The 11,348-nt window shown below is 43.8% G+C and overlaps 1 protein-coding gene across 1 annotated transcript; it reads right to left on the bottom strand.

The window, feature by feature from the left end:
- Positions 1 to 146: 146 nt before the first annotated feature.
- LOC120042735 (peroxisomal membrane protein PEX13-like) lies at positions 147 to 9,565 on the bottom strand. The gene is made up of 4 exons (XM_038987533.1): positions 9,152 to 9,565; positions 7,900 to 8,675; positions 7,491 to 7,613; positions 147 to 1,838 (listed from the first exon to the last, which is right to left on the bottom strand). The coding sequence occupies exons 1-4, from the start codon at positions 9,226 to 9,228 to the stop codon at positions 1,432 to 1,434; spliced, it is 1,383 nt and encodes a 460-aa protein (XP_038843461.1). The 5' UTR covers positions 9,229 to 9,565; the 3' UTR covers positions 147 to 1,431.
- Positions 9,566 to 11,348: the final 1,783 nt, after the last annotated feature.

Below are 11,348 nucleotides of genomic sequence, written 5' to 3'. Positions count from 1 at the left end.
GGACGCATTACATTTTCAAAACAATTAACATCCAATGATATAAAACTAAACAGGTTAAGTTAGTAATGTATTTTTGCCATGTGATGTGTATAATACGTTTTTCATTTCTTAATAAGAAAAAGCCAAAGGCCACTTTTCAGGTTTTGAAAATGTTTATTTCCAAAATAATTGTATTTACATAATTACAGTTTTTCAGGAGAGTGAGGACTAAAAATGCCACTGAAACACCCCAAAATGAGGACCGCTATTTCAGTTCTTACACAGATGCATTCAACAAAACTGCTTGATTTAATATATCTTGATAGTTCTATTTTCCAAGTTCAAAACTGCACTTTGAATATTTAGGACATTTTACAGAACATTCAAGATATAGTTGGACCATTCCCGAATTTCAAACAACATTTTACAACCATATTAACACCGATTTAAAACCAAGTCAATCCTTCCATTGGAACCAAATCTGAACCTTGATAGTAATTTGTCCATATAAATAGTCTCCAAGTCAATGTTGACATAATAGGTGGACTGGTAGACATTGAGCGTACCCATGCCTAGGTCTAAAATATTCCCATCTTCAACCTAGACCCGAGCCAGGAAGTACAAGTAGGAAGTTGTACTCTTCAATTGGGCCTGTGATGTCAACTGACATTACAAAAACAATACATTCCATGAGCCACATCAGCTAGCATCATTTGAATAAATGTTTTACATTACCATGGCAACCCAGGAGTTGATAGAACATTCCAAAATACCATGGAAACGATTGAGTCACAATCAGGCAGCCATTGTGAGTGTACCCATGAGTTTACCAGTCAAATTGCCAGGGTTAGAGCTTCCAAGCCCGTTCTATTCCCATGAATTTATCTTTGAATATCAAACCAACGACATTAACGTGGAACAAATCGGTGAATTTCAGAAACATAATATTATGGCTTTGTCCTGTCAACGTCAAACGATGCAATATTCTCTCAAATATTAGCATAATCGCTTAGCGTACTTAATTTGATCTTAATGTACTCATTCACTGTTAAATAAATCTATATCAAAAACATTTAAATATGCATCATTATTGGGCTAAAATGTAGTGTAACCGTACTGACAAGGCTGGTACAGGATAGGTATTGGTTGGTTTAGATAACTACTGACAAGACATCCAAACCAAGATAGTGTTCTGGAAACACTCATATCTAGATGTCTGATAGAACCACTTCTCCTTTATCCAGGTACTCAATACCTCATATACCAACCTTACTAATTGCTTCCAGGCAGATTAAATGGCAAACCAAAGCCACTGAATTGTGAACATGAATCACCTTCTGGATGTAGATCAAGTGGTTCCCCACTGCTGGACGGGACCGAGCTATACAGAACAGCTCATCAACAAACCACGTACAGCCTCAACAGATGTGTGGGAAAACACAAAGTCAGACATCACAGGTCCATCTTCTCTGGTATGGTGAGCACTGTGCTTGAAGCTGTAGTGGTGCTAGGCACTACACCCAGGCCCAGGCTGCTGTAACCGGCTGGTGTTTCCCTATACACGCACTCCAGCAGCTCCTCTGGGATAGTTACTGGGACGGCTTCAGCTGGGCCTAGGCCTGAAACCAAGCCTGGGGCTAGAGTTGGCACTGGGCCCGTAGCCAGGTTAGGCTGGAGGGCTTGAAGGGAGGTGCCCAGTGGGTTCCCTGGCTGGGCCTGAACCTGAGCCAGCCTCTCCAGCTCAGCGTGCTTCCTGCCTCTCCTCTTCCCCAGGACCTTGACGTAGTTGGCAGGTATGAGGCCTGTGGTCTGGCCGTCTACACTGGCCAGCAGCCACCCACGCAGCCTGGGTTGATGCTCTGCACACAGGGGAGAGAGAGGATATAACATGGTCATTTAGCAGACTTAGTTAACAGGAACACATTCAGTATGTAACCCATTCTGAATGGTGTTCTGTTGACCTGCCTGCTACAGTGCTAGCTGTCTTCCACCCAAGGCCTCCAGCACTCTTTCCCCCTGATAACATATAGTGGTAACCGCAGTACTTCATTTCTAAATCGGAAGGTGCCGGAACAAAAGTGAGTGCAAGAGAGAAGGAGGGGGCTCCGAGGTACCAGAGTGCATGAGAAAACAATGAAGTGACCAACAATGCAGCAGATAAATCCTACCGGTATACGCACAGGAAAACCCATCGATTTAAGATGTCTTAGTAAATAATTGATCTAGGCCTACTGCAAAATTAAACCAACTCTAGTAATCTTCTCTAAGTGTGGACCCTACCTCCTTGTTCCCTCTCGTCATTGTGGTTTTACCAAGGCTGCTGTCTACGTCAATTCTCCTCTCTCCCCCTCTCTTTCGAGTCAGAACCCTGACAATCTCCTTTCTCAAGTCTGCGTTACACACACACTGATATTTCCACCTGCGGTGACATCACAATGGTGACACTGTAGGAGGGATAGCCTCTAGATGGAGAGAACCCACAGAGTATAATGTTTACTGTTCATTTTCTATTGTTTATTTCACTTTTGTTTATTATCTATTTCACTTGCTAAGCCAAAGTAAACATGTTTCCAATGCCAATAAAGCCCCTTGAATTGGAAGAGAGAAGAGAGAGAGAGAACACAGAGAGAGAAAGCGTGGGCTGATGTGAAACATGGTCACCGTACGTGTGTGTGTGGGGGTGTGACACTTTTGGGCTGTCAAAACCGTTAATGCATGTGTATATGTGTGTGGGGGTGGGGGGGACCTATATTTCTGTGTGGATGAGTAGGTCTAAGAGTCTGTGGGTTGTATCTATGACGTTTCTGTGGGGCTGAGGGAACCTCCCACGTGCCCCATGTCAGATCCCAAACACTCTGCTACTACGGACCATAGAGAAGAAGGGTAGACATCTTGTAAGACACGCTCTAACACACTACTGCGCAACCCCCCCTCCCTATAAGAATGGTCCTGCCCAGGCCAAAGCAGGGGGCAGGATAATTAACGAGGAGTCAACTTGATTTCTCTTTGATCGCTCTTAATATCCTTTTTACATTGCAAACAGTGACAATTGTGTTTCATGCCATGAGAAGTACCTGGCAAGTAGGTTCCAGAACGTAGGCATCCAAACGGAAGTGCCGGATCCTGTTCCCGCAGTCAGGGATTGAAATTAAGGGCGTCCTGTCGTCTCAAGAACGATAAAAAACTGTCTGGGACGGTTCAAAACAGACGTTGGGACAGTTGCCGGGACGATAGGCCAGAAAAATATAAAATGCATTCATCGGTTCCATAGTAAAATGTTTAAACACAAAGACGAGGCTGATGAAACATATCACATGTAGCTTCAAAGTTGATCTATGAATACATTTATATTACAAGCACAGAAATGTGTTCACTCGTCTCATGTCAATGTTCCAAAATTCTATTACAGGAGAACAACGTTCTCAAACGCGCACCTCATAATAAAGCGACAGATGGATATTCAGCCTAATGGTGGAAACTTAGAGGGAATATCTGAAGGTGCAACAATAGGATTGTGTCTTACTGCCTTTGGACAGCCGCAAGTAGCCCAGTGACGCGAGCCTACCAGACAGGCTAAATGCCTTTTGTGCTCACTTCGAGGCAAGCAACACTGAAGCATGTATGAGAGCACCAGCTGTTCCGGACAACTGTGTGATCAGGCTCTCCGTAGCCGATGTGTGTAAGACCTTTAAACAGGTCAACATTCACAAGGCCGGGGGGCCAGATGGATTACAAGGGTGTGTACTCAAAGCCTGCACAGACAAACTGGAAAGTGTTTTCACTGACATTTTCAACCTCTCCCTGACCCAGTATATAATGCCTACATGTTGCAAGCAGACCAGTCCCTGTGCCCAAGAACGCCATGGTAACCTGCCTAAATGACCACCGCCCCATAGCACTCACCTCTGTAGCCATGAAGTGCTTTGAAAGGCTGGTCATGGCTCACATGAACACATCATCCCGGGAAACCCTAGACCCACTCCAATTCGCATACCACCCCAACAGATGATGCCGTCTCTATTGCACTCCACACTGCCCTTTCCCACCTGGACAAAAGTAACACCTACGTGAGAATGCTATTCATTGACTACAGCTCAGCGTTCAACACCATAGTGCCCACAAAGCTCATCACTAAGCTAAGGATCCTGGGACTAAACACCTCCCTCTGCAACTGGATCCTGGACCTGACAGGCTGCCCTGAGGTGGTAAAGGTAGGCAACAACATCTGCCACGATGCTCCTCAACACCGGGACCCCTCAGGTGTGCGTGCTTAGTCCCTTCCTGCACTCCCTGTTCACCCACGACTGCATGGCCAAGAACGACTCCAACACCATCAAGTTTGCTGACGACAACAGACAACAGCCTGATCACCGACAATGATGTGACAGCCTATAGGGAGGAGGTCAGAGTCCTGGTAATGTAGTGCCAGTCTCTCTCTAAGGAGCTGATCATGGACAACGGTACAGCCTATAGGGAGGAGGTCAGAGTCCTGGTAATGTAGTGCCAGTCTCTCTCTAAGGAGCTGATCATGGACAACGGTACAGCCTATAGGGAGGAGGTCAGAGTCCTGGTAATGTAGTGCCAGTCTCTCTCTAAGGAGCTGATCATGGACAACGGTACAGCCTATAGGGAGGAGGTCAGAGTCCTGGTAATGTAGTGCCAGTCTCTCTCTAAGGAGCTGATCATGGACAACGGGAAAAAGAGGGCTGAACACGCCCCCATTCACATCGACAGGGCTGTAATGGAGCAGGTCAAGTGTTTCAAGTTCTTTAGTGTCCACATCACCAACAAACTAACATGGTCCAAGCGCACCAAGACAGTCATGAAGAGGGCATGACAAAACCTATTACCCCTCAGGAGACTGAAAAGATTTAGCATGGATCCTCAAAAAGTTCTACAGCTGCACCATCGAGAATATCCTGACTGGTTGCAACATTACTACACACAGATCATAAACGTAATGTTATCTAGCGAGCCAGCCATCTAACGTCAGCTAGCTAGCTAACAGTAAGCTTTAACTTGCAATGAAAATAACTGACAAAATTAGAAAGGTATAATATCTGAAACTAGCTAGACTCTTATCCGTATATATGGATGAACTCTTCACGGCAGACTGCAAACCCCTTCATTAAATAAGAAGTCCTGTGTCATTTCTCTTGCGTAATTTAACAATTGTATTCGTATTTACAGACGGCATACAAGTTCGTTATTAAAAGGCACATGAAAGTTCACATGTTCAAGACTGCATTTCCGCAAAAAAAAAAAAACGCATTTCAATTTTTTTATGTTTATGATCAAACGTCTCTCCTGTGAAGTAGTGACACGCGGCATACATCTAGTTTCCTGAAACGGGGTCACCTATGGTATTCTAGACAATATGGTATCTTACTGACCTGAACCAAACACATTTCTGCTTCGCCCTGCAACACTTCCTGTCTGGGTGTTGTGCGCATGTGAAGAGCTGAATGACCGGTTCATTTCTGCTTCGCGCTGCAACACTTCCTGTCTGGGTGTTGCGTGCATGTGAAGAGCTGAATGACAGGTTCATTTCTGCTTCGCGCTGCAACACTTCCTGTCTGGGTGTTGCGTGCATGTGAAGAGCTGAATGACAGGTTCATTTTTAGAAGCGCTGTGCACAGGCACAAACGTTTGTTTAATTTACTCTAAATGAAAGTCTACTGAAGTGAGATTTTGTCCTTGTGTTTTCTTGGCTATTGACATTGTTTTGTTCTCAAGCTAGGTTGTTATTCTATGTTGGAGTTTCAACTGCTAGGGATACTAGTCAGACTATGGTTGGAGTCCAAACACAAAGTAGACAACCCTCAGCCCTAAACCCTCAGCCTTTGAATGACATTTTACATCGTCACATCCAAGTGTACCTCAGCTATGTTGACTAAATGACACTTCAAGGCCACCAGAGTTTGACACATGACTACAGTTTGCATTGAATTGTGGGTCATATCAACCCCACAAGCGATTAAAGTAGTTCACTTGCTCCCTTGAGCTGAATCGACGGCCGAGGGGGTAACGTTTGTGTGAATTGGACCTCTACTTAAGATGGCAATCAAACTGCATCTGGTTTCGACAGGGATTCCCCCCCGAGGGAAGTGGCTAGCGCGAGGGCTGAGGGGGGTAAAATGTGTTTGGACTGCAGCCCTCTATCTCACAGGCACAAAAAAGACAAGTCCCATTACCACTTTAACCTCCTACCCTTAAGAAAGGGACAGGTGAACATTGGTTAAAAGACTTAGATCACAAAAAATGAAATTAAACAATACACCACATGACATCTTACTAGTAATACATGTATTGTTTTAGAAACATTACAATTATATAATGGATGTTTGTCTGTTCTCATTAAGATGAAAAAGTTTTGTTTAACTAATTAAGTTGATGTAATATTGACTGTATTTGTCTCAGAAATACACCAATGACTTTAAAAAGCATTGCAAATTACCTAGATCCACGTTGGCATATCAACAAATAAAAAAATAAGCATTTTACATTTTGGGACGATTTATGTTCAGTTGAAATTGCACTTTGGGACAGTGACGGAAAAAGTTAGTCGCGAGCCCTGCCTGCAGCACTGGGTAACCCTGAGAGATGGCAGTAGGCTCCTTCGGCATCTCAAGGTTAATCTGGTGGCTCCAATGGCTTCCTGGTTTAGAACAGTGTTTCTCAACTCCGCTCCTCCAGTACCCCCAGCAGCACATGTCCCGGGCAAACTAGCCTAGTAAAACAACTCCGCTCCTCCAGTACCCCCAACAACATGTCCCGGGCAAACTAGCCTAGTAAAACAACTCCGCTCCTCCAGTACCCCCAACAGCACATGTCCCAGGCAAACTAGCCTAGTAAAACAACTCCGCTCCTCCAGTACCCCCAACAACATGTCCCGGGCAAACTAGCCTAGTAAAACAACTCCGCTCCTCCAGTACCCCCAACAGCACATGTCCCAGGCAAACTAGCCTAGTAAAACTCAACTCCACCATGTACTTCACATCAACAGAGTTGAGCGGAGACGAGAGTATGGACTGTATTTCCGACTACATCGAGTCGCTGACAGTTGATACCTGTAAAAATGAAAATTCTTTAACCCTTACCTTTATAATAAAATGTTAATCTAATACAACCACCGACCGTTTCCTCGTATTAACTGACAGCGACTAGATGTAGTCGGAGGTACACTCCGCCCACTCTCGTCTCCCCTCAACTACGTTGATGTGAAGTTACGGACAAACATCCGGACAAACACCCGGACGAACATCCGGACAAACATCCGGACAAACATACGGACAAACATACGGACAAATATACGGACAAACATAGCTGATTCAACTCATCGAAGGCTTGATGACTAGCTAACAAGTTGAATAAGGTGTCCGGGGCTACAATTTTTTTTAAATTAAAAGGTGAACTGTTGGGGGTACTGGAGGCCTGGAGTTGAGAAACACTGGGTTAGAGCATGGTGCTGGTTGTGGGTTTGATTCCCCCCTCTCCTCCTGGTTTCTTACCTTTAGGAGCCAGGTTGAGCATGTCTCCAGCATTCAGTGAGAGCTCCTCCTCCGACGCAGCTGTGAAGTCATACTCCGCCCTGGCAACCACATGGTCATCCTCCCCACTAGCCCAGTTGGTGACTGCATAGGGATTTAATCAATCAAAATGTAATTATATAGTCCTTGTAGGGAATATTAATGAAGTAAAAATGTAAAAACATCCTTTTGGTAAGGTGCTGACTAACGTAACAAACAAAATGCATGTAGCATACTTCTCTTTCTTATGAGCATACACAGAGCCAGATTAGCAGTGTATGTTCAGATTAACCCATCTGTTTGAGGTCGTGAAACTGTGGTTAACAGACAGGCAGTCAGAGAGACAAAGGATATACAGGAGAGCCCACACACAGACAGTAAGGGGCCTCACCGCTCTCCTCGGGCCCCTGGGCGGAGCTCAGCAGCTTCCAGATGAGATAGGGCCCTCCTAGGACCACAGCCAGAAAAAGGAAGATGGGCCACGACTTGACCGCTCCGGCTCTGGGGTCTTCCATTGCGGCTCCAGCACCTCTGGTCGCCAGAACAGCTCCTTCACTGTCTGCCCACAGGTCCTCCACCTCACCGTCACGCCTCAGCCCCAGCATCCTCTGTATGCGGCGGTACAGGTAGCGCAGGGTGCGCACCAGGGCAAAGGCCGACAGAACCTTAGTAAAGTGCATCCGTAACCGTGTCAGGTGGTTGGCTACATCCAGCACGGCTCGGAAGCTGTTGTAGACGGCCGAGAAGGTGGCGTCCATCATCATACTGACCGAGGTGAAGGCCTGGACGATGCTCTCGATGGACTGGAAGGCGCCACGGCTGCTCTCCTCTGCCTGTTGGACAAACCGACTGGGCGCCACGTCTTCACCACCGGTTTGGCCGAAGCGGCTGTAGCCCAGGCTCCCACCAAGGCCACCACCGAGCCCCCCTCCCATGCCATAGCCACCACTGTAGGGACTGTAGGGGCTGTATGCTCCACCGTAGAGGCTGGAGCTACCATAGGGGTTGTGTGAGGAGCCAGGGAAGGAGCCGTAGGAGGGACGGTAGGGCTGGATGGACTGGACAGGGCGAGGGGGGACAGGGGGCACCATGCGGGTCAAGACGGGAGGACCGGCGGGACCAGAGAGGCCGGAGGTGGAGGGACCTGGTGGGGCAAAGTCAGTTGACCTGGTGGATTGGAAAGAGGGGCATAACTTATAAAACAGTGAACATTCAAATCAATCACGTGTTCGTGTTGTCAAAATGTTAAAAATAAAAACGCCTCAAAACTAGTTTCCTTTGGTTTCGTAGTTAAAGAGAAGTCTGAGCACTCTAGGTGTGTTTAACGTAGTGCAATGGGTTACGTCTATTAGCTAACGTTAGCTAGATAACAAACAAACGACATGCCAGTCACAGGTAACGACGTTAGCTAACTAACGTTACAATAACTAGATTGGAACTCGGTGGGCACTTTTGGTTGAGTTATTATCCAATAACAGTCCAATACTAAACTATTGTCAAATATAGAAATCTAGCTAGTTCTGTCCGTTAGGCAAACGCAAAACAACAAGCTCCGACCTAGTTAGGGCCTGGGCCTTGATAAGAGGCTAACGCTAGCTAGCTAACTCATACATAGTTAGTCAAGTAAGCAATAACTTGTTTACCGATAGTTAACTGGTGCACTCATGGCTGCTCCTGGAATCCGCCTTTCCCACGGTTTAGGAGGAGGCTGCGATGCCATCGTACAAATTGTCTGAAGTTACACCGTTTTTAACCGTTTTTCCTTCACTTCCCCGTAGTAACTAGCAAATTGCTACCGATCTAGCTCCATGGCTGACTCCTGTGTGCCAGACCAAAATAATCAATAAGACGATACGGAAAACGTTTTAAACAATACATAATTGGTTTAAAAGCATAAAGTCAGAGAGGATGTATTTTATAACGCATTTGATATTGTATTTTCATTCTTGCTGGGCAAGTTTAACGTCTCTGAAGTCAGCAACTTTGTTGTATCTTTTCGGCGTTGATTAGTAGAGCCTAGAGGGCTCTGGCTCCATTGCATTATTCCGTTCCAAGTCGTCCCGAGGCTGATGGAGATAATACTAAAGTATCGAAGATGAGGTGGGACAGTTTTTTCAACTGAGAGAACTGGGAGCGAAAATACGCAACACCATTGGTGTATTTGCCTGACAGAACCAATACTAATACAACTTTTATCACATTTATTGTCCATGTCAAATGATCTCAATCGTCAAATTTTTTTAAATATAAAACGAGGTCTATTTTTTAAAATATAGATCATTGTATTATTTATGATATTCTGAATGTCAGACTGCTATTTTACTGCTGTTAACAATGCAAAAAAATCGAGACAATACTAATACTGTCCAGAGAAGTGTTTTGTTTTCCTAGACATTTAAAAATCAAACAGACATAATTCACATGTAGAAATAACATTTATTTCAATAAACAGACTGAGCAAACTTGTACAAATATTCAGGAATTTATTCAGGAATCAAATTACAGAGATAAAGATTAAGGGCTTGTTTGGATTGAACCAATTTCAAAGATTGTTTATTTCACTTTACCTTGTTTAAGAAAACAATAAATGGGGTAGTTAAAAACCCCCCAATTATGATCAAGTTATACATACTGTACATTCACCTTTCCTGTCCTCCATTAGAAAACCAAACTGATAAACGTTAACGTGCGTATGAATAGATCATTATGTGATTTAGTACTGAAATGAATAGATCATTATGTGATTTAGTACTGAAATGCACCCCAAAAGGCTTTAGTAGGTTGACATGGGGGAAACAATTATTCTGCCGTTTCAATATCCGAATAACAAAACACACAATGGTTAAAGTCAAAGTTGAATCTCTGTCTTATGAAATCATTACATGGGTAAATGTCATTCATTGTTTTGAGATCAAGTTATTTAGCTTTAGGTGATAAAGGAAAATGATCTAGTTCTTATTCTGACTGTAGAACTTCTAGTGAAATCTTGTAGTAAGTCTCTGCAGTAAGATTTGTTCTTCAGACTAACATTTATAAGGATAGCTAATAACTCAGCCGCAAGAATGAACAGTAATGGTGAGCTGGGACATCCTTGACGAATTCCTCTCTTCACGTCAAATCATTTAGATGTTCCATGTTGAAGAGATACTGAACTATTATTACCATCATATAACATTCCAATCACCTTTACACCGTTTTCACCTAAACCTACATATTCCAGTGTTTGTAACATACATGGGTGTTCAATCATATCAAAAGCTTTATAAAAATACATTAAATAAAAAATAAAACCATCATCAATCATATGTCTGTAATCTAATAGGTCAGATTGAGTATCACTTATTAATAATGTCATGCCCTCTTTCAGTCTGTTAGCAATCACATGGGTAAACACCTTGTCATCTACATTAAGGCATCTACATTAAGTCATCTACATTAAAGTCACAGGGCGCAAGGCGCAATGAAACCCTTGTTTCATTGTTGGCATTAGACCATTATTTGGTTGGGGGACCCCCCCACCAAGCGGGCAAAACATTTTAGTGGCCCCCCTCTTGACTGCGGAGAGAACATTTTTAGTTTTAAAGCTAATTTATTACAATTCTACACGTTTTGCCAATGGGTCGAGAGAAAATGTAGCAATTTTATTAAAAAATTATCCAGTTTTACTTATTTTCCAATAGGGCAGAGAAAGTTTTTTGCAGTTTTAAAGCTAATTTCCTTAAATTCTACCAATTTTGCCGTTGAGAGAAAGTTTTGCTGTTTTAAAGCTAATTTCCTGCAATTTTACGCATTTTGCCATGACTTATGCTATGATATCTGAGTGAGAGTATCTAACAAAAT

The sequence above is a fragment of the Salvelinus namaycush genome, unplaced genomic scaffold (assembly GCF_016432855.1).
Source record: "Salvelinus namaycush isolate Seneca unplaced genomic scaffold, SaNama_1.0 Scaffold761, whole genome shotgun sequence".
NCBI classification, from domain to species: Eukaryota; Metazoa; Chordata; class Actinopteri; order Salmoniformes; family Salmonidae; genus Salvelinus; species Salvelinus namaycush.
The sequence above is the reverse complement of the archived record's forward strand: the minus strand, read 5'-3'. Positions and strand labels throughout refer to the sequence as shown.

Excerpts from the sequence above, each read along its gene's own strand:
- LOC120042735 (XM_038987533.1), bottom strand. The coding sequence starts at position 9,228 with ATGGCATCGCAGCCTCCTCCTAAACCGTGGGAAAGGCGGATTCCAGGA. Across the intron at positions 7,614-7,899 it reads CCAGGGGCCCGAGGAGAGCG|TCACCAACTGGGCTAGTGGG; the intron begins GTGAGGCCCCTT and ends ATCCCTATGCAG. Across the intron at positions 1,839-7,490 it reads GCTCAACCTGGCTCCTAAAG|AGCATCAACCCAGGCTGCGT; the intron begins GTAAGAAACCAG and ends CCCTGTGTGCAG.